General features: G+C 46.1%; 1 protein-coding gene across 3 annotated transcripts in view; it reads right to left on the reverse strand.

Moving 5' to 3' along the window:
• cux2b (cut-like homeobox 2b) overlaps window positions 1-21,927 on the reverse strand; it is a 350,318-nt gene that overhangs the window by 63,347 nt on the left and 265,044 nt on the right. For all 3 annotated transcript variants that reach the window (XM_078227452.1, XM_078227450.1, XM_078227451.1), the window contains 3 exons: window positions 19,828-19,957; window positions 16,875-16,951; window positions 16,318-16,384 (listed from right to left, as the gene is read on the reverse strand). In XM_078227452.1, coding sequence (XP_078083578.1) covers window positions 16,318-16,384; window positions 16,875-16,951; window positions 19,828-19,957 — 274 coding nt within the window. The remainder of the gene's footprint in view (window positions 1-16,317; window positions 16,385-16,874; window positions 16,952-19,827; window positions 19,958-21,927) is intronic.

Here is a 21,927-nt window from a genome sequence, read left to right on the forward strand (position 1 = left end):
TTTGTACCCCCTCCTTCTCTTCATACTCATTGTGATTCAACTGTCCTAGGAAGCAGAATGGGAAAAAATGCTTCCTGCCATCAGATATCTTCAGTATTTCATTTCTTAATTATAAAATCAAACTTCGAAAAACAAAAATAGCAGAAAATGCTGGAAATCTGAAACAGAAACACTGGAAACACACAGCAGGTCAGTCAGTATCTGTGAAGTGAGGAGACAACATAATGATTTAGATATGGGTATTTCATCAGAATAAGAAGTCTCACAACACCAGGTTAAAGTCCAACAGGTTTATTTGGTAGCACAAGCCGCTAGCTTTCGGAGCGCTCGCTGCCCCTTCATCAGGGGAGTGGGAGTTCTGTTCACAAACAGGGCATATAAAGACACAAACTCAATTTACAAAATAATGGTTGGAATGCGAGTCTTTACAGGTAATCAAGTCTTAAAGGTACAGACAATGTGAGTGGAGAGAGCGTTAAGCACAGGTTAAAGAGATGTGTATTGTCTCCAGCATCAGAAGCCAGTCTTCTATTCAAGGATTACACCTAATACTTTAACTAGTCTGCTTCTTGGCCTTTTGGCTAAGATCAAGCATAGTATCGATGTGCTGCACTTGTTTGAAGTCATGAGGTTACACTAAGGCTTCATTTGAAGCAATTTTTTAAAGCAGCATCTCGGCCTTTTGGCTAAGATGCAAATGAGATCAAGCCTTGAAGAAGCTGCAATGCCTGCTCCAATCAGCTTGGATCATGTAGATCAAGCCCAAGACAGGGCATGAGAGGCCTGTCTTGACAGCTTGGATCAGGAATGTCTCACTTGCTGAGACTTTGATTGGATTGAATTGGATATATAAATTTTTAAAAACTGGTCTGCTCGTTCCATAGTTGCTGCCCAACCCACCCACACTTCTACTTTCTCAGGGGGCTAATGAAATTCGGCATGTCCCCTACGACTCTCACCAATTTGTACAGATGCACCATAAAAAGCATCCTTTCCAGATGTATCACAACTCAGTATGGCTCCTGCTCAGACTAAGACCCCAAGAGACTACAGAGGATTGTGGACAAAGCCCAATCCATCACGCAAACCAGCCTCCCATACATTGACTCTGTCTACACTTCCCGCTGCCTCGGCAAAGCAGCCAGCATAATCAAGGACCCCATGCACCCTGGACATTCTCTCTTCCACCTTCTTCCATTGGGAAAAGGATACAAAACTCTGAAGACACGTACCAACCAACTCAAAAACAGCTTCTTCCCTGCTCCCATCAGACTTCTGAATGGACCTCATATTAAGTTAATCTATCTTTACACCCTAGCTAACCTGACTGTAACATTACATTCTGCACCCTCTCCTTTCCTTCTCCCCTATGTACTCTATGAACATTTTGTCTGTATAGCCAGCAAGAAAAAATACTTTTCACCCTATCCCAATACGTGTGGCAATAATAAATCTAATCAACCCGCTTTGTGTGTTTCCAACATTTCCGTAGTTGTTTCAAACTTTTCAAATCTTCGTCAACTTCAGGTTGCTGTTTCTTCGCTGAATTTCTCTTGTTAAAAAAAACAGGCTGGTTTCGGGTTTAACAAATAATTAGGTCAGTTACACATTTTACATCAGTTTGATAGGTTTCAGTCTCCATTTAGAACTTCACATCTGATACATCCTTCCTGTGCATTTTGCTCATCTATTTTCAGTTGTCATAAAGACAGGCTAAATGAGCTTTTAAATGTAAAGCCATATTTAATAAAATGTTACCTATTTTGCATATTGCTTTGTGCGGCCTTTTAAAAAAAGATATTTTCCTTTTCGTGTTTTTGATTTACTAGGATTTTTAATGAGTTTTTTTTAAGCTCAGGAATGTTCTTTATAACAAATCCCCAGAAACCATTATTGCAATTTTACATGTTCAGCAGAACAGGGAAATGGTGAACAGGGTTGGTATGAAAAAGGAGCGATTACAATGCAAATATTCGCCCCAATCTAGGGGCTGTTTGAAAGCATTCTAATTGCATTCTTTCACAGGTGAGGTGGTACAAGATGAAAGGTGGCAGCAGAGGGATATCAGTGGGCACAAGAACCATACCCATCATTATGGCACCAGCCATCTGGGCGATTCACCCCAAAAAACCCAAATGGTCGAATTTGCATAAAAACTGGAGTAAATCACGCTGGTTTTTTCAGCGGGGGTTTCAAAATGAACCTCCCACACTCCGTGCACTGCAGAGCGCCGAGCGTGATTCACCCCAGAAATCAGTGGGCGGGGCCTATTCGCGCTGGAGAGGCCGGCAGCAAGGCGCTGAACGGGCCACTGTGCGTGCACCGATCTGTCAGCGCTGAGATCGGCGCACACGCAGTAGCCTCGCACTGCCGGCCTCCCAATCACAGGCCAGCCCCGCAAACCCCGCATTGCTGGCCATGTGACACCTCCCTCCCCTCCATGGCCCGATCACTGACACCTCCCCCCGGACTTGTCTGTGTAGCCTCACCACCCCCCCATCTCAATCCGCCCCCCCCTCCTCCCAGCAACCCCCAGATCTCCTGATTCCCCCCCCCATTGGCAGCCCCCAAACCTCCCCCGCTCTCGCAGTCCTGAAACACCCCCTGCAGCCCCAACCTCCCTCCCCCCGCAAGCTGACCACTCCCCTCCCCCCAACCCCGATGGACAGCTCCGATCGCTGCCTTCCCTCCCTTTGTCACTCAGACCGGATGCGCAGTGGCAACGGGACCCCCATCAATCACACCCCCGCCCTGAGAGGCCCTGTTCCCATCAGGCCCTGCCTGATGCCCAGTGGGCACTGCCAAGGTAGCCCTTTGGGCAGTGCCAGGGGGCCCAACTGGCAATGCCCGGGGGCACCCCCCCAGAGCTTGACCCTCTCGGGGGGCCTCGATTGCTCCCACTTCACTCCAGCAGACTCAGGCCACCAGCTGCCCACAAGTGGGGAGCTTTTATCTAAACCCCGCTGGAGTGAACCACTCCTCCGGGAGTTGAGGGGGGGGGGGTCGGAGAATCACTCCCTCATATCTGTTGGCCTTGGCACACCTACCTAACAATGACTGAGTGCAACTGAGCCACTTGTCAAGTCCAGTTGCAGAGCCATGCCACCAGTCGCAAGGACACCTATCGCCAACTTGCAGAGGAAAGCAGCAAATCTGGCAGGGAAATCATCATGAGTTTCACATTGCACTCCCATCCAGGTGGCCATAGTTCGTTTGGCAGAGGGAGAGTTCGTCTCTCAGACTGGCAGAGCAGGACAGTGGTGAAGGTATCAAGGTCTCAGGTAACTGCTGGCCTCAGACAAGCACTGTGAAGGCCTGACGTAGAGCTTCAGTGTAATGGCTGAAAGTGGGGGTGGTCTTCTCGCAGCCAGCGTGGTGCTTTCTTGCTCAGCATCAGCACTTTGTGTTCGGCCCTGGAGAGGCTGTGCTGGACTAAATAGATAGGGGTTTTCAAGGGGTCACTAACCTGTTGCACCACTCTCCCACAGATCATCATGTCATAGCTACAGAGAAGGAGGCAATTCAGCCCATCGCGTCTTTGTCAGCTCTCTTTTCAGCAATCCAGTCAGTCCCATTCCCCCACTCTGTCCCTGTAGCCCAGCAAGTTTATATCACTCATGCCCATCAAGTTCCTTTCTAGATCCTCAATTGTTTCCATGTCCACCACCCTTGTAGGCAACAAGTTCCAAGTTACTTCTACTCACTACATATAAAGTTCTTCCTCACATCCCCATCTGTACCATCTCAAGGACCCATACCCAATACTCCACTGGTGGCCCCTCTGCATCCCTGCTGCCAACATGTTTCGGAAGATGTGAAAAGCGAAGGCCCATGGGATGGGGATTAGCGGTAACTACGTGGGGTTACGGGGGTAGGGCCTGGGTGGGATTGTGGTCGGTGCAGGCTTGATGGACCGGATGGCCTCTTTCTGCACTGTAGGAATTCTATGATTCTATAAGTGGCAACAAAGTGAAGTTGAGGCCACAATCAGATCAGCCACGATCCTATTGGAGCAGGTTTGAAAGACTGCGTGGCCTTTTCCTGTTCCTCATCCTTGTGTTCTTGTGGAGTGGCATTACCGAAACTGCACGTGTTGTTCTCTCTCAGGATGTGATGGCGTTTGCTCCTTTGCCATCCCATTAACCCGTACCCACTGTGATGTCAACAGCAAAGGGGCATCAGTCTATATCTGGATATTCACAGCTTCAGGCACCAAGTTCAGTGGCCAGGAACACCTCAAACATTCCAACAGGAGCCTAAGCAGTTCCTGTTGGCTCTTAGCAGTGGCAGAATGAGGAAACTTTATTTTTTAAATTATAGAAATTTTATAGCAAGAAGAGGCCATTCGGTCCATTGCACGAGTGCTGGCTGACAAGGAGCCATCCAGCCAAATCCCACTTTCCAGCTCTTTCTCTGAAGCCTTGTAGGTTCTGACACTTCAGGTGCATTTCAAGTAGTTTCTCAATAATTGAGAGTCTCTGTCTCTGGACATAATGAGGAAAAGAATGGACGGCAATTAGACCATCGACTAGTAGATCCCAACCAGTCTGCTGCAGTTCACCGATGTGCTGTAAAGACCTCCCAAGTGTGTTGCAAAAAAAAGATTCAAAATGCTTCAAAGTTCATATAACTAAACTAAAACTAACCCTCATCTTCAGCTCTGGTTGGCATCTCCAAGACCCGATGAATCTTGAGGCTCCCGCGCATGCGCCGGCTGGGGAAGAGTGGCACGTGCGTGGTTTAGATTTTTTACGTTGGTCAGGCCCATGCGCGTGACCAATGGGACTTGGAGCTGAAAACAAAGGTCTCGCCCGCCTGCACAAAAAGCCAAAACTCAGAGGGCGCAAAAACCCTGGGAGAAGCGAGAGAGACGGGGAGTGGTTAAAAAAAAACACAGGCAAGAGGACAGGGAGAAGTTCCCAGGAAGGGAGGAAGATGGAGAAAATAGGAGGTGTGCCTCAAATTCTTTTTATAGAGGTGTGCCGCGACATTTAAAAGGTTGGGAATCTATAGACCATAATATGTTGGAGCAGAACCCGGCCATTCAGCCCATCGAGCCTGCTCCGTCACTCAATGAGACCTGACTGACCTGATATAACTTTCCTCAACTCCACCTTCCTGCCTTATCCCCTTAGCCCTTGATTGCCTTCCTGATTAAAATCTTTTTATCTCAGTCTTACATACTTAACGACCCAGCTTCGACGATAAAGAATTCCACAGATTCAGTACCCCCTCGAGAGAAGAAATTCCTCCTCATCTCTGTCTTAAATGGGTGACCCCTTACTCTGAGATTATGCCCCTCCGGTCCTAGACTCTCACACAATCCTCCCAGCATCGACCCTGTCAAACCCCCTGAGAATCCGATATGTCTCAATAAGGTCACCTCTCATTCTTCTAAAGTCCAGTGAGTACGGGCCCAAACCTACTCAACCTCTCCTCATAAGAAAATCCCTCCATACCCGGGATCAACCGAGTGAACCTTCTCTGGACTGCCTCCAATCTTCCCTTAGATAAGGAGACTGTAATTGCTCACAGCAATTATGATGTTTGCTGTTAAATTAATCGCCTTTAATCACATTTGGCACTTGGCTGTGCAGTGGTTTTCATTAGGTGAAGCTGCAATCAGTATGTTAGTGGGTATAGAAGCTGGCTGATTGATTTGAATGCTCTTTAGTGCAGATTAAGGGAGTGGCAAAGGATGTATTAAGAATTGTTAATGCTGAAAGATTCTGTATCAGTCCTGAGGACAGGCGAGTGAGCAGGTTGGCAGATTTGCTGGGCAGCGGGTAATTAACATATTTCTCACGTCTCTTGCTGCAAGGCATTTCTCTCTTTCTCGCTGGTGTTCCTGTGCTGAGGAGGAAAACTGATGTAGTAGTAGCTACCGCTCGACAATCACCAGGGTCGACACCACAGAGTCGCTGAGTAGAGACTGATAGCCAAGTTCCGCACACATGAGGACGGCCTCAACTGGGATCTTGGGTTCATGTCACACTATCTGTAACTCCCACGACTTGCCTGGGCTTGCAAAATCTCACTAACTGTCCTGTCTGGAGACAATACACATCTCTTTAACCTGTGCTTAACGCTCTCTCCACCCACATTGTCTGTACCTTTAAGACTTGATTACCTGTAAAGACTCGCATTCCAACCATTATTTTGTAAACTGAGTTTGTGTCTTTATATGCCCTGTTTGTGAACAGAATTCCCAGACGAAGGATCAGCGCTCCAAAAGCTTGTGGCTTTTGCTACCAAATAAACCTGCTGGACTTTAACCTGGTGTTGTGAGACTTCTCACTGTGTTTATCCCAGTCCAACGCAGGCATCTCCACATCATGCCTGCTGTTATTGCCACTGCTACTGCCAATATCACTGCCACTATTGCTGCGACTGCACTTCCTCCGAATGCAAGAGCAATGTAACAACCAGGAAGCAGGATGCTTTCTGAATGTGATGGGAAACCTGCAGTTCCTGTTGCAAGAAGCTGCGGCAGACTGGAACAGTCCAGCCTCCTGACAGCCTGCTCAAAATGCACCAAAGAAATCCGTTCTTGGAGTGAGTGTACGCCGTGCTGAGAAGCGCAGTGGGGGATGGTTAATAGTGTAATTACCCAGGAGTTAGAAGTGGTTTTAATCTGTCTAACTCTCCCTGGTAACTATTTTGCCTCCAAAGTCTCCATTTGAAATCGGAGTATCAGATAGTTCCCGATGGAATTGCTGGGCAATTGCTGTTGCCCTTTCACGTGTGTGTTTGATTGGAATTTCTGGACCAATACTGCATCTCCCTTCTTTATTCGTTCATGGGATGTGGGCGTCGCTGGCTGGGCCAGCATTTATTGCCCAACCCGAATTGCCCTTGAGCTGAGTGGCTTGCTAGGCCATTTCAGAGGGCATTTAAGAATCACATGTGGGTCTGGAGTCACATGAAGGCCAGACCAGGTACGGTTAACACTTCACTAAAGGTACAGCCTTCACTCAAGGCTGCTAATGAACCAGATGGGTTTTCTTGACAATCGACAAAGGTTTCATGGTCATCGTTAGATTTCAAATTCCAGATCTTTTCTGAATTCAAATTTCACCATTTGCCATGCTGGGATTTGAACCCTGGTACCCTGAGCAGAATCTTAGACCTCTGGTTCACACAGTTCAGTGACAATACCACTGCGCCACAGCCTCATACCCCACATTGATTTTGGGTGCCCCTGGAATTGACGAAAACCTTGGCTTACCCTCCCTCACTTCCTATACAGCTGTAGTAAAAGTTGGGGGAAAAAAATCAATAACAACAATATCCCTTAAATTTACTCTACTTTTGTCCTTTTGAAAGCTTCAGGCCTGTACTTTCCACTTCCTTTGCAAAGCTCTGGACCAGGAACTCAGTATTAATGTCTAACTAGGCCTGAAGCAGATGATTAAATGGGTACGGACAAACACTTCTCATCCACCCTGTGCTGAGATGATGAAGAATCTGATTTTTCTTACGTCTATCAGAGATCAGAAAGCTTTAGCGTGTTTCTGGCGATTTTTTTTACAGCGAAAAATGAAACATTTCGTCTAACATGATAATGATGTCTGCAAACAGGAAACTCCAGTTCTGCATGCATTATTTATAGTCATGCTGCAACTGTTAATTAAAATATTTCATTTTACAGCCCAATTTCACATATTAACATTCACAGCCCCATTTGTTAATAGATGTTCATCAAGTCTCTCAGCACATCCAGTCACACAGTCGTTAGAAAAACAATCCCCATTTCCCAAAGTAATTCAGGAAGTTTGGACAGATCCTTCAGTTTAGTGATCACCAATAGCAACAGAAAATGAAGCTTCAGCCACTTTCACCAGAGTCAGAAATCTGGCAAAGAACAGAAACATTCTCACCCTGATACTTAAATCCAGGCACTTTTCAACGAAGCACTTAACCCCTGCCAGTTTATACCTCCCCACATAATTTACACTGTTACCCATCCATCCATTCATTAATATCTTCCAGGACTCTCACTCTTTCTGTCTCGCACTATCTCCATTTCTCCATCCTCAGCGTAGCACAGTGGAGAATGGTGATCAGTGGAAATGGTCGAACTTCAAGTTTTGAGGTGTCCAGATCACCAACAACCTGTCCTGGTCTCTCCACACTGACACGACAGTTAAGAAAGCCCACCAGCATCTCTTATTTCTCAGGAGGCAAAGGAAACTCAGCATGTCCGCCATGACTCTCACCAATTTTTACAGATGCACCATAGAAAGCTCCTTTCTGGATGTATCACAGCTTGGTATGGCTCCTGCTCTTCCCAAGACCGTAAGAAACTACAAAGGGTTGTGAAAGAAGCCCAGTCCATCACTCAAACTAACCTTCCATCCACTGACTCTGTCTACACTTTCCACTGCCTCAGCAAAGCAGCCAGTGTAATCATGGACCCCTTGCACCCTGAACATTCTCTCTTCCACCTTCTTCTATTGGAAAAAAGATACAAAAGTCTGAGATCACATACCTACCAACTCAAGAACAGCTTCTTCCCTGCTGCCATCAGGCTTTTGAATGGACCTACCTCACATTATGCTGATCTTTCTCTACACCCTAACTATGACTATAATACTACATTCTGCACCCTATCCTTTCCTTCTCTTCTACGAATGGTAGATTTTGTCTGTGTAGTGTGCAAGAAGCTTTTACATAAGAACATAAGAAATAGGAGCAGGAGTAGGCCATCTAGCCCCTCGAGCCTGCCCCACCATTCAATAAGATCATGGCTGATCTGAAGTGGATCAGTTCCACTTACCCGCCTGATCCCTATAACCCCTAATTCCCATACCGATCAGGAATCCATCTATCTGTGATTTAAACATATTCAACGAGGTAGCCTCCACCACTTCAGTGGGCAGAGAATTCCAGAGATTCACCACCCTCTGAGAGAAGAAGTTCCTCCTCAACTCTGTCCTAAACTGACCCCCCTTTATTTTGAGGCTGTGCCCTCTAGTTCTAGCTTCCTTTCTAAGTGGAAAGAATCTCTCCACCTCTACCCTATCCAGCCCCTTCATTATCTTATAGGTCTCTACAAGATCCCCCCCCCTCAGCCTTCTAAATTCCAACGAGTACAAACCCAATCTGCTCAGTCTCTCCTCATAATCAACACCCCTCATCTCTGGTATCAACCTGGTGAACCTTCTCTGCACTCCCTCCAAGGCCAATATATCCTTCCGCAAATAAGGGGACCAATACTGCACACAGTATTCCAGCTGCGGCCTCACCAATGCCCTGTACAGATGCAGCAAGACATCTCTGCTTTATATTCTATCCCCCTTGCGATATAGGCCAACATCCCATTTGCCTTCTTGATCACCTGTTGCACCTGCAGACTGGGTTTTTGCGTCTCATGCACAAGGACCCCCAGGTCCCTTTGCACAGTAGCATGTTGTAATTTTCTTCCATTTAGATAATAATCCAATTTGCTATTATTTCTTCCAAAGTGAATAACCTCGCATTTGTCAACGTTATACTCCATCTGCCAGATCCTTGCCCACTCACTCAGCCTGTCCAAATCTCTCTGCAGACCTTCTACGCCCTCCACACGATTCACTTTTCCACTTATCTTTGTGTCGTCTGCAAACTTTGTTACCCTACACTCAGTCCCCTCCTCCAGATCGTCTATATAAATGGTAAATAGTTGAGGCCCCAGTACCGATCCCTGCGGCACGCCACTAGCTACCATCCGCCAACCAGAAAAGCACCCATTCATTCCAACTCTCTGCTTCCTGTCGGATAGCCAATCTCCAATCCGCGCTAACACCCTACCCCCAACTCCGTGTGACCCAATCTTCTTCAGCAACCTTTTGTGAGGCACCTTATCAAACGCCTTTTGGAAATCCAAAAACACCGCATCCACCGGTTCCCCTCCGTCAACCGCACTAGTCACATCTTCATAAAAATCCAACAAGTTTGTCAAGCACGTCTTTCCCCTCATGAATCCATGCTGCGTCTGCTTAATCGAACCATTCTTATCCAGATGGCCTGCTATTTCTTCTTTAATGATGGATTCCAGCATTTTCTCAAGACGTTAAGCTAACCGGCCTGTCGTTACCCGCCTTTTGTCTATTTCCTTTTTTAAACAGCGGCGTAACATTAGCCGTTTTCCAATCCGCCGGCACTACCCCAGAATCCAACGAATTTTGATAAATAACCACTAACGCATCCGCTATTACCTCTGACATTTCTTTCAGTACCCTGGGATGCATTCCATCCGGGCCCGGGGACTTGTCCACCTTCAGTCCCGTTAGTCTACCAAGCACTGCCTCCCTGGTAACATTAATTGTATTGAGAACCTCTCCTCCTACCAACCCTCTATCGTTAATATTCGGTAATGTTTTTCACTGTATCCCGCTACATGTGACAATAATAAATCAAATCACCCCACACTAACTTCCTCCCATTAATGCCATTGAAGCCTCCCCCCTCCATGCACCTCTCTCACTATTCCCATCTTCATCTCACACTCACCTTCCCCTCTTTTTCCTCATCTAACACTAGGCTCCTCCATGCTTATTTTTTTTTGTTCTTTGGTAGATTTCTTTTGAAGACAGTTCTTCCACCTTGTTTTGTCTAATTAATTCCTTATTCACCATTAAGCATCATCCCTTATGCAGAGAGACATCATAAAAATGCTCTTTGATACAATAAAGTGCACACTTGCAAGGACAATATATCATTTCTTTATCTTTTGCTTTGGTTTATGTTCTAAATACTGTAGCTGACAAACACAATCCCTGGTCATGTGGAGAGGTGCCACTTACTTGAGTAATTGACATCAATGGTATTACGTGTGCAAAGTATTCCAAATCCCTTCATCTGCACAAGCCTCGCCTGTAGCTCCAGCTACAGTTCCCTCCATTGTAGAGGCTTCCCGAATCGTCATGTGGTTGTGTTAGATGACATGAAAACCTCTCTATACTATTAATATGTTGGCCCATGCTGTAATACATTGGTTCTATTCAGAGCTAAGTTGCAATACTGCAGTCTTGGCTCCCTCTTACTGAAATAACACGGAGTTGTAGTCACTGGTGGTCTGCTTGCTAACTCAGGCATCCCAGTGGCAAACATTATTTTTAAACAAGTGGGGTGGAATTTTCCCCCAAAATTTCGAAGTGTCACAAAAGTCTGAAAACCAGAGTGTTTCACTCCATTTTCTTTCAGCGAGTAACCCCACGCAATTTTCCCACACTCTGTCAATTTCTTTAGCAGTTGGGATTCTCACGCTGGTGGGCGGATAGCAGATACTAAGCTCATCGAGGAAGATGGCTGCAGACTGCTAGGCATCTCCCATATACTGTATACAAGGATCTGTTAATCCCACCGCTATCACCCCCCCCCCACCCCCTGAAGGACATCACCACCCCCATCCCGCCCTGCTCGCAGACCACCCCCGATCACCCCCCCCCCCCCCACAATAGACAGCCCCGATCTCTTCCCCCCCACAGATCACCACCCCCCTCGGATCACCAATTTGCTTGCTGCCCCACTCTGATTGCCCCCCTCCTCCGATCGCCGGCGCCAACATCCAATCAATGGCTTTAACCAACGATCAGCGATCCCAACCCTGATCGGCAGCCCCACCACCAGCCCCCACCTCCGGATGCAGAGTTCCCCCCTTCCCTCCTCTCCCCCATCCCAATTGCTCTGCCTAAGTGGCCCTGCCTCCTCCACTTAGGCCCCTCCCCATGCCAATGCCCAGTGTCCGGTGGACAGTGCCAGGGTGCCAGGCTGGCACTGCTCAAGGGGCACTGTTCCCATCCCCCGATCACCCGTGGAGGGCCTCAAGGGCCTCTGGTCCCACTGGTGAGGCCATCACATCAGGTCCCTGTTGGTGGGGACCATCTGGTGATCCTCGCTGGTGAGGACCTCCACTGGCGAGGTCGGAGAGCTAAGTGAGCAAAGACTATTGCGTTCGGGATCATTAATAGGATTTAAATGAAGTCATAAATATTTAAATCAGCCCACACTCTGTCAATTTCTTTAGCAGTTGGGATTCTCACGCTGGTGGGTGGATAGCAGATCCTAAGCTCATCGGGAAAGATGGCTGCATCGTCACTAAAAATGTCCTGGGAGAATCATGACCGGTCTGACGCCAGGCACGATTCCCATCTTTAGCCTTCCGCTGAAATTTCTTGCACTGCTGCAGCGCAGCGGCACAGAAAGACCACGCTCGTGGTGTTTAATTATAACAAATTTCCAACTCCCTCCATAATGGGAGCAACATGCTGAGGGCAAAAGAAAACAATATACCAAATATCATAGAGCAGCTTTGGAGTAACTCAGACAGAATCGTATTCTGTCAGTGTCCCTCTAACCCTCGCACCCTCTCACACTCACCACACCAAAACCCCTCCCCGTGTCCCTCTAACCCTCGCACCCTCCTACACTCACCACACCAAAACCCCTCCCCATGTCCCTCTAACCCTCGCACCCTCCCACACTCACCACACCAAAACCCCTCCCCGTGTCCCTCTAACCCTCATGCCCCTCCCACACTCACCACACCAAAACCCCTCCCCATGTCCCTCTAACCCTCGCACCCTCCCACACTCACCACACCAAAACCCCTCCCCATGTCCCTCTAACCCTCGCGCCCTCCCACACTCACCACACCAAAACGCCTCCCTCTGTGCCTGTGAACATGAAAGTCCATTCCTCTTTGGACTGGAATGATAAAATGCTCAATCGCTCTGCATCTTATTTGCAAAATGTAATTCACTAACCACCACCTGAAACATTTTATGCAAAATTGTGCTAATTGGGTGCCAATCAGACCCTCGGTATGAGTCCTGCTGCAGGGTGTCACACTGTAATATATCATTAAAACCCCACCTACAGCAGCATTCCTCATGCTGAGAAATGTTGACATTTCACACAGCTCATTCTGCCCAGAACAAAAGAAATATGAGCCAGGAGTTGCTCCATCATTCAGTAGGATCATGGCTGATCTCTACCTCAACCCCACTTCCACACCTTATCCCCATATCCCTCAATTTCCTTGGTGCCTAAAAATCTATTGACCTTAACCTTGAACAGATTCATTGATTGAGCATTCACAGCTCTCTGGGTCCTGTATTCCAAAGATTCAGAACCCTGAGTGGGAAAATCTCTCCTCACCTCAGTTCTAAATGTTCGATTCCAACCAGGGGGAAAAAGCCTCTCTGCATCTCCCCTGCTCTCTCAGAACCTCGTGGGCTTCAATGAGATGTCCGCTCCAGAGAATGTGGCTCCATTTTGCGCAATTTAAAAAAATATTTTTTTACTCCATCCTTAAAGTTACAAAGCCAATACGAGTGGACTGGGCAAACCCAAATCCATCTCCTTGCTTGCCCCAAAAACCAAATTCAAATTGAATCCAATTCATGGTCCCCACAGGACAGACAAACAAGCTGACAAAATAAGACATCACACCCCATCTTGAACTTGATCCATGCTTGGTCTTAGTCAAGAGGCCGAGAACCGATCTCAGCCCATGCAACTAAAAGAAAAATTTTACCCCATTCTTAAAGTTACAAAGCCAATGCTCAGAGTGAACCGGATCCATCTCCCTGCTTGCTCCAGAAACCAAATTCAAAATCCAATTGAATCCAATTCATGGTCTCCACAAGAGAGACAAACAAGATTCATGTTGACAAGTTAAGGCATTTCACCCCAACTTGGGCTTGATCTGACGCTTGATCTCAAACCATCATGAACCTTTGTTGCAACCCTCTCTAAGCTAAGTACATCTTTCCCTCAGGTTAGGAGGCAAAAACTGCAGCAATTTTACATTGAAGAGTAAGTAGCAATTTAATTTACAACTGACAATCTTGAATGTCAGTAAGAAGTCTCACAACCAGGTTAAAGTCCAACAAGTTTATTTGGAATCACGAGCTTTCGGAGCGCTGCTCCTTCATCACCTGATGCCCACCCCAGTCCAACACCGGTATCTCCACCTCTTGACTATCAGCGAGTGCCACTACAGTCCTCAAAGAGAGACACAGATCTAAGATCAGTTTTTACATCAAACTTGCACATTTTGATAGTTTTCAAACTTGTATCCGTTAATATTTTCTTATTTTGCACACTAACGCAGAGAATGTCAAACAACATCACATTTGAAAGAGGACGCAAGATATAAGCTACATTGTAAAGGGGGAACTCTGTGCTACATTAGGTAGAAGACTATACTTGCAGGAAACTTGGGTTGCAGACAAGGTCGCAACATTGAAGATCCGATTCTTGCCTGCACTTCTTTGAGTTCAGCTCCCCGCTGTTAAAGTCTGGCTTTGCTTAATTATCTGTTACATTGAGACAAGGAACCCTAATAAAAGTCTCAGACAACCAGCCATACCTTTAGACAAGCGAACAATGGAGAGAAAAACAAGATCAAAGGTAGCCTATCCTGACAGTGATATTCTTCGGGGCACAGAAGTACCTTTGAAGGAGGAGGATGTGGCTTAGGCCCTGTGTTTATGTTTTACGGTGGAATCTGAGGTCCTCTGTTAAAGGACAGGCAGACTTGCCACAGAAAAAAACATTTGCGATTACAGAAACATGTGTTCCTAAGCTTTTGTAATTAAGAGGGTTCATCCCACTTCCTGTCTTTAGTCTGTGCAAACATTCTGTATCTGTCTGCCAGCGGTTATTTAAAGCAGCTGGATATCTCTGGCAGTCGGGGAGTTGCTTACCAGAATGTCACTGGGAATAAAGGATTAAGCTCTCAATGCAAATTGTGGGAGAGAAAAGAGTGAAATAATAAAAACATTGGATGAATTAAAAAGCAACCACAATTTTCTAATTCACTGAGCTGCAGAGTTATTTGGGGTCTTTTGTAATCACTGCAGGGTTCTTGTTCTTCATATTAGTCCAAGCACAAACAATCCAACAGAAGCATTCTCTCCCGGTATGATGGTATGCTTAAAATCATCAAGGAAGCTATTATATGGCACCAGTCAGATGTAACTCGAATAATAACAGCATTTAATAAGGAAAATCATTATTTGAGACAAATTATCATGGCTTTGTATTTAAAAATAAACACAAAGAAAACTTGACAAAGTGCCAAGGGAAGTATTTTCACAGCAGTAGAGCATGTGACTTGTATTTTTAAAATTTTGTTCACGGGATGTGAGCATCAGAGGCAAGGCCGGCATTTATTGACCATCCCTAATTGCCCTCGTGGGGAAGAGTTATTTAATAACCAAATATGTACAGTTCCCAGGGGGCTGCCCCGAAGATGCACCACGATCGCACCGACACCCACTAAATGCAGCAAAACCCATTCAGTCTGTCAGACATAATGGCATCAATAAGATGAAAAACTGTGTAGTTGAACACTCCAATTAAAATGGAGGCCCATAATGACACCAACACGCTGCACATCCATTCGAAAAAATGGTCTCTCTACTTCCAAACAGCATACTGTTGGGAGTGGGTGACTTAAATCGCCGGGTATGACAGCAGATTTCTCAAAACTGTATTTTTTTTAAATTAAGGACAGAGCAAAAGCCTCTTCAGACTCTATACCTCAGTGTTTCGTGTCCCTGGTGGTGTGAGTGGTATACTGACATATGATGATACTAACTAATGGCCAGCATGAGTTTGAATCCCAGACTGGAGACAGAGACGCTTAATGTGGCTGAACCCATCTTAGCCAGAATGTCCGAGAGGAGATCCTTTCCCACAGCTTCTGAGTAAGAGTAAAGAAAAAGCCTGAAGAGTAAAATGATCTGGCAGGCCCGATTGTTCCTTGTCCCACTCAGGCAGGTTTTTGGGGGGTGGGGGAGGCGATGGGGAAGGGGATGGAATATGAACTGAGGGGAACAGACATTCTAATAAGCAAATCCAAAGCGCGCCAGGAAGAGCAGCCACCATCTCTGATCATGTGATTATGGATCAAAACGGCACATTTGCCCCTGCGGCACAGCTTGTTAAGCCTCTCACCAACTACTTCATGAAGACTTCAGAAAGCAGTGTGATTTGCATTTCAGTACAGTCATTTATGTCAAAAGAATTTTAATACATCAATTGAGGTGTGTCAGGTATGAGGTTCCTCCTGTTTGAAGCATCTCAGCCTTTTTCCCTTATGAGCTAAACGTAGGAGTGTATTTTTGTCCAATTACACAAACTATCTAAAATTTCTCGAAGGATCTTTGTACGAAAAAGAGAGGAGCCTTCTTTACTCTCAATAACCTGACATATGGTGGGTGCATGGCTGATTAAATTAATACATTTCCTCTTTGAGGCTGCAGTCATTTTACCTTGAAGTGAATGTGAAGTGAACAAGATTGCAGGCTTGCCATTACTTACTTAGATGCTGCTTCTTCATCATATTTACACCTCAGGTCCAGGAGTTCTGTTTGTGTTGTCTTCAAAGCTGAGTAATAAATAATTACAGGAAAAAAAAATGAGCGTCAGGTCACATGGGTTTAATCTGCAATTTATCGCAATTACTGTCATACAGAAAGCTGCAGAGTCGTTCCATCTGATTTCTCCCCTCACTTACTTAAAGGGGCGAGTTGACTTTGCATGTTATTTTGCCAGGTTTATGTTACATGGCTGCGCATTGATACATGATGAGTTCAGCCGTGCATCAACAGCAGCACAGAGCAGACAGATTTTTCAGTAACCAGTTTCACACACAATCCCTTTCCACTCAAACTGCTGCGGTAAAGATGGTGCTACAGTGGCTGGTTATACATGGCACTGCCTGCATTTCACCACCACACGTGTGGGGTCAGGAACAACATTTACCGACCCCCCCACCCTGCACCCCCCCCCCCCCCCGCCACACACACACACACACACACACACACACCCTCTTCGGACGGCATGCTTATGTAGCAAACCCGCAGGAAGCCACCTACCCGAGTGAAGGACCATAATTTTTTCTTCTGCTTCCCCAAGTCTGGCAGCCAAGGTGATCTGTGCTTCCTGCAGTTTCCTGTATGTTAGGAAGAAAAGATACAAGATACCAGCTGGACTTTGTGTAAAAGACATTTAACATCATGAACAGAAGGGCACAATCTTCAAATCATGGAAGTCTCATAGAATCCCCACTGTGCCAATCGAATCTGCACTGACTCTCCAACAGAGCATCTTACCCAGGCTCTTTAGGACGCTAAGGGGCAATTTAGCATGGCCAATCCACCTAACCTGCACATCTTTGGAGTGTGGGAGAAAACCAGAGCACCCGGAGGAAACCCATACAGACACGGGGAGAATGTGCAAGCTCCACACAAACCGTGACCCAAGCTGGGAATCGAACCGAGGTCCCTGGTGCTGTGAGGCAGCAGTGCTAACCATTGTGCCACCGTGCCGCCCTGGGAAGTGTGACTTGTGTTGAAATATTTATCGCTGAAGTCTGAACATCGACTCAGGGCAGGAAATGCGGCTTTCTGCCTTTAAAAAAAATCCACTGGAGCCATGCCCGGAGGACAGAAGATTTTTCCCAGGTCTGGGGTGAGGGTGCTGGTGGTGGCCTTGTGGTGCAAGTAGATAATCAAACTCCTGCCATAAAATCACCTCTGGTCCAAGCCTGGGCACTGTATTGTTCAAAATGCCTATTCTATTTGTCTTGATGTGGAGATGCCGGTGTTGGACTGGGGTGGGCACAATAAGAAGTCTCACAACACCAGGTTAAAGTCCAACAGGTTTATTTGGAATCCCCGTGTCTGGGTTTCCTCCGGGTGCTCCGGTTTCCTCCCACAGTCTGAAAAACGTGCTGGTTAGGTGCATTGGCCATGCTAAGTTGACCCTCAGTGTATCTGAGTGTGGCGACCAGGGGATTTTCACAGTAACTTCATTGCAGTGTTGTCAGCCTACTTGTGACACTAATAAATAAAAATTGCAAAAAGAAAAGGTAGCAAGGGGTAGAATGGTGGCGTCCTCATTTTGCCACATGACATCGCAGTTTCTGGTGCTGTTCTTACATCTGCTGATTTCAAACCTGCTGCTGCTTCACCTTCTCAGTATATGGACAGCATTGTCTCCAATCTCCTGAGCAGCAGTAACGATAAACAGATTACCACTGGTCTCGAAAATCCCCTCGACTCAACGCTGCTGCATGTTTCTCCTGGGATCTTACGCTCCCAGCTTTCAGAAACACGCAGCGTTCCTCGGGGAACTCCGACAGAGTGGAGAGGAATTGAGGTAAAACAGGACACGCCCCTTTTTAAATTGCACCAGCTGCCACATGGTAAGGTTAAAGGTCAATTGTGAAAATTGGTGAATGGATGAGTGAACGGGGGAGTGACCAGGTAGGTAGGTGGGCAAGGTGCGTATCAGGGTAAGGTAGATAAGTGGGCGAGGTGGGTAGTCAGGTGGTTGGGGATGCAGTGAGATGGGGTCAGTTGTGTAGTTACCCAGGTGTTGGGCCAGGTTTCTGTCTGTCTAACATTTCCTGAGTAACTGCTCAGGTAAGTATCGTGGAACTGTCCAAAGTCTCCAATGCCAGCTCAGAGTCGGAGACAGTCGCAGAGGGTTCTGGACAGCAGAGAATTACCCGTCAGAAGTTTAAACCTCTCGGCCAATTCCTACGTGGTTCCACACATCAAGATTCATGCAGTGTTCCAGCGTTCATCTTCAGTCACATGTCAGGTTTCCGAAGATCCAGAGACTGGAAGATTTGGCCCAATGTTTATCATTCCTCTTATATCTGCATTTTCCTCAGTTCAGCAAAGACCTCTGGTGTCAAGTGAACCAATTCTGGATTTGGAAGTACACACATCAGGTTCTCAGAACGCATCTCTGTTCTTATGGAAACTGTACATCTCAGGAGGAACACAGGATGAAAGGACTGTTCAACACAGTTGGTCTATTGTAATAATCAAAATCTTTCAATATAGATTGCTTAGGAGAAGCACCTTTTGCTCCAATTTCCTTCAAAGTGAGCAAAATTGTCCAATGATGCCCACAACCAGAAGTCAATGACAGTAACGTTACAGTTTGCCATTTTTGTCAATCTGCAGCTGTGGTTTAGCTTCAATGAAAATGAACCTCAGTGAAAGGAAAACCACTTGAATGATAATCAAATTTGTTTAGTCCACTTGAAGCTTCAGTTGGTTATCAACATCAGATTTTAAATTAACAATTAATGCACACGCATACACATGAATATAAAAAAATTCATATTTACATGAAAATCAAGCAGGGCAAAAGAAAAAGGGGCTGGAAAGAGAGAGAGAAAGAGTAACAGCGGCATGGAGAGATGGAGGAGTGTGGGGGAAAAGTTTATTTATTAGTAGGCTTGCATTAACACTGCAATGAACTTACTGTGAAAATCCCCTAGTCGCCACACTCCGGCGCCTGTTCAGGTACACTGAGGGAGAATTTAGCATGGCCAATGCTCCAAACTCGCATGTCTTTCGGACTGAGAGGAAATCGGAGCACCCAGAGGAAACCCGTGCAGACACGGGGAGAACTTGCAGACTCTGCACAGACAGCAACCCAAGTCAGGGATCGAACCTGGGCCCTTGGTGCTGTGAAGCAGCAATGCTAACCACTGTGCCACCGTGCCGCCCGAGAAAGCATGAGGGTGAGGGGAAAGAGGGGGAAGAAGGGAAGCAGAGAGAAGGGGAGAGAGAGAAAAAGACCAAAGGGAAGGAAGGAAGGAAGGGGGAAAAAAAGAGGGAAGAAAGAGAGAAAAGAGAAAAAGAGAGAGAAAGAGAGAGAAGAGGAGAGAGAGAGAGAGAGAGAAGAGAGAGAACTCATCTTGTATAAGTACAGCATTAATTACTGCAGCATTGTGCACGCTGCCACTTTCAGTTTGGATTAGATTTTCCTGAAGATTTACTGGGCAATTATCTTCTTCTCATGTACCTTTCCTTTTCTGCCTCATTTTTCTGTGACAGGTTATCGCTTTTAAGTGCTGTGCTGTCTGTGCTGCTCTTTTGTAATTCTTCAGATGCCTTGATGCTAGCTGGAGAGGTTTCTGCTGATTGTTCTGTGGCTGTGGGAAACAAGACCAAATTGTGTTCATATCTGTACAACACAAGGACAACTTGGAACATTACAGCGCACGTCATTATCCACAACTTACCGGCATCTTTAAGGTGCACACACACTCCTTAAAAAAACCCGCACATTTTTAACAATGCTCATTTATAATTGTAAATGAACAGAATAATTAACACATCTGCCTTGCTCTTTCACCCAGAACATTTTTGAGAGAAGATCTAGCTTTAATTATTATTTTCATGTATTGTGAATTAAAACCAATTGGCAATTATTTAAATATATTTGAACAAATTTCTCCTCATTTGTTTTGCACCATTGTGAACACTTCACTTGCACAGTTTCTCCTAAAAAAATTCTAAGTGTCAAATTTGTGTGAAGACTGGAGTAATTCACGCTGGTTTTTTCAGTGGGAGTTCAGTGGAATCTCCCACACGCTGTGCACTGCAGAGGTCACTAGTGGGTATATCATTAAAAATCAGTGGCCTATTCCCGCTGGGGAGGCTGGCAGCATAGCGCTGAGCGGGCCACTGCACACGCGCTGATCTGTCAGCACCGGGTTCTGCGCACACGCAGTGGCCCCTGTCTGCCGACCTCCCAATTGCTGGCCAACCCCGCGATCCCTGCAACGCCGGCCGTGTGACACCCCCGCAACCATTCACGAGCCTGCACCGAACCCCCCCTTCCCAGCCCACCCCTATTTCCAGCCCCCCCGACAGTTACGTCCGTCCCCCCACAGTGCAGAAAGGATATCACATGAAATTAATTAAAGTTTTATTCAGTCTTTAATTTATTACGGTTAAAGTTTTACCCAGTTAGTTTCCAAAGCAGGATCAAAGGAAGCCAGTTCGGTGAGAAAAGTTTGGGGTTAATGATGTAACAATTCAAATGTGTTAGACAATGGGACAGGGCATTTTCCCCTATGGGAGGTGGAGTGGTTGGGGGAAGACTGGGCATTCGTGGATGGTAGGCAGCAGAGAGAGCAGTACAAGGCTGGACAATGTTTAGAGGGTCCGGTGGAACATTCAGTGATCCCCTTAATCGAGTGCTGATGTGGCCACTTTACGTTTGGTGAAAGATCAAAAGATTTGATTTTGATTTGATTTGATTTATTATTGTCACATGTATTAGTATACAGAGAAAAGTATTGTTTCTTGCATGCTATACAGACAAAGCATACCGTTCGTACAGAAGGAAAGGAGAGAGTGCAGAATGTAGTGTTACAGTCATAGCGAGGGTGTAGAGAAAGATCAACTCAATGCGAGGTCGGTCCATTCAAAAGTCTGATAGCAGCAGGGAAGAAGCTGTTCTTGAGTCGGTTGGTACATATCCGCAGACTTTTCTATCTTATTCCCAACGGAAGAAGGTGGAAGAGAGAATGTCCAGGATGCATGGGGTCCTTAATTACGCTGGCTGCTTTGCCGAGGCAGCGGGAAGTGTAGACAGTATCAATGGATGGGAGGCTGGTTTGAGTGATGGACTGGGCTATGTTCATGACAGAGTATCGGCATTCTCAATACATCATCAGACCCCGATTTAAAATACCATTGATCAGGTTCACAACTGTTTAGACAAGATGATGGCTGTCTCAATGGAGGCCTACTCAAACAAAGAGAGAGATAAGATGATAACCCCCAAGACTTGCATGGGGAATCACTGATTGACCTCCCTGTTGGACTAATTGAATACAAGCTCTCTGGGGATTGGTAATTAACTCACCAGGTAGAGCTCGTATGTCAAGCCCTGTATAAAGCAGGCCCCTGAGTGGGTTCATTATTGCACTGTCCCGGTTGGGACTTGTTTGTGTTCACTACAGGCTTGTGGTTTTGCTTTATTTTGTGCAATAAAGTACTGTTCCTTTACAGCTGACTCCTGGAGTTATTATAGATAAAAATTTACTCCATCAGATTGAACTGTGTATTGTGAGGAAATGAAGCCATTCTTAATGCGTTGTCCTGTTATTAG

The sequence above is a fragment of the Mustelus asterias genome, chromosome 13 (genome assembly GCF_964213995.1).
Source record: "Mustelus asterias chromosome 13, sMusAst1.hap1.1, whole genome shotgun sequence".
In the NCBI taxonomy this organism is placed as follows: domain Eukaryota; kingdom Metazoa; phylum Chordata; class Chondrichthyes; order Carcharhiniformes; family Triakidae; genus Mustelus; species Mustelus asterias.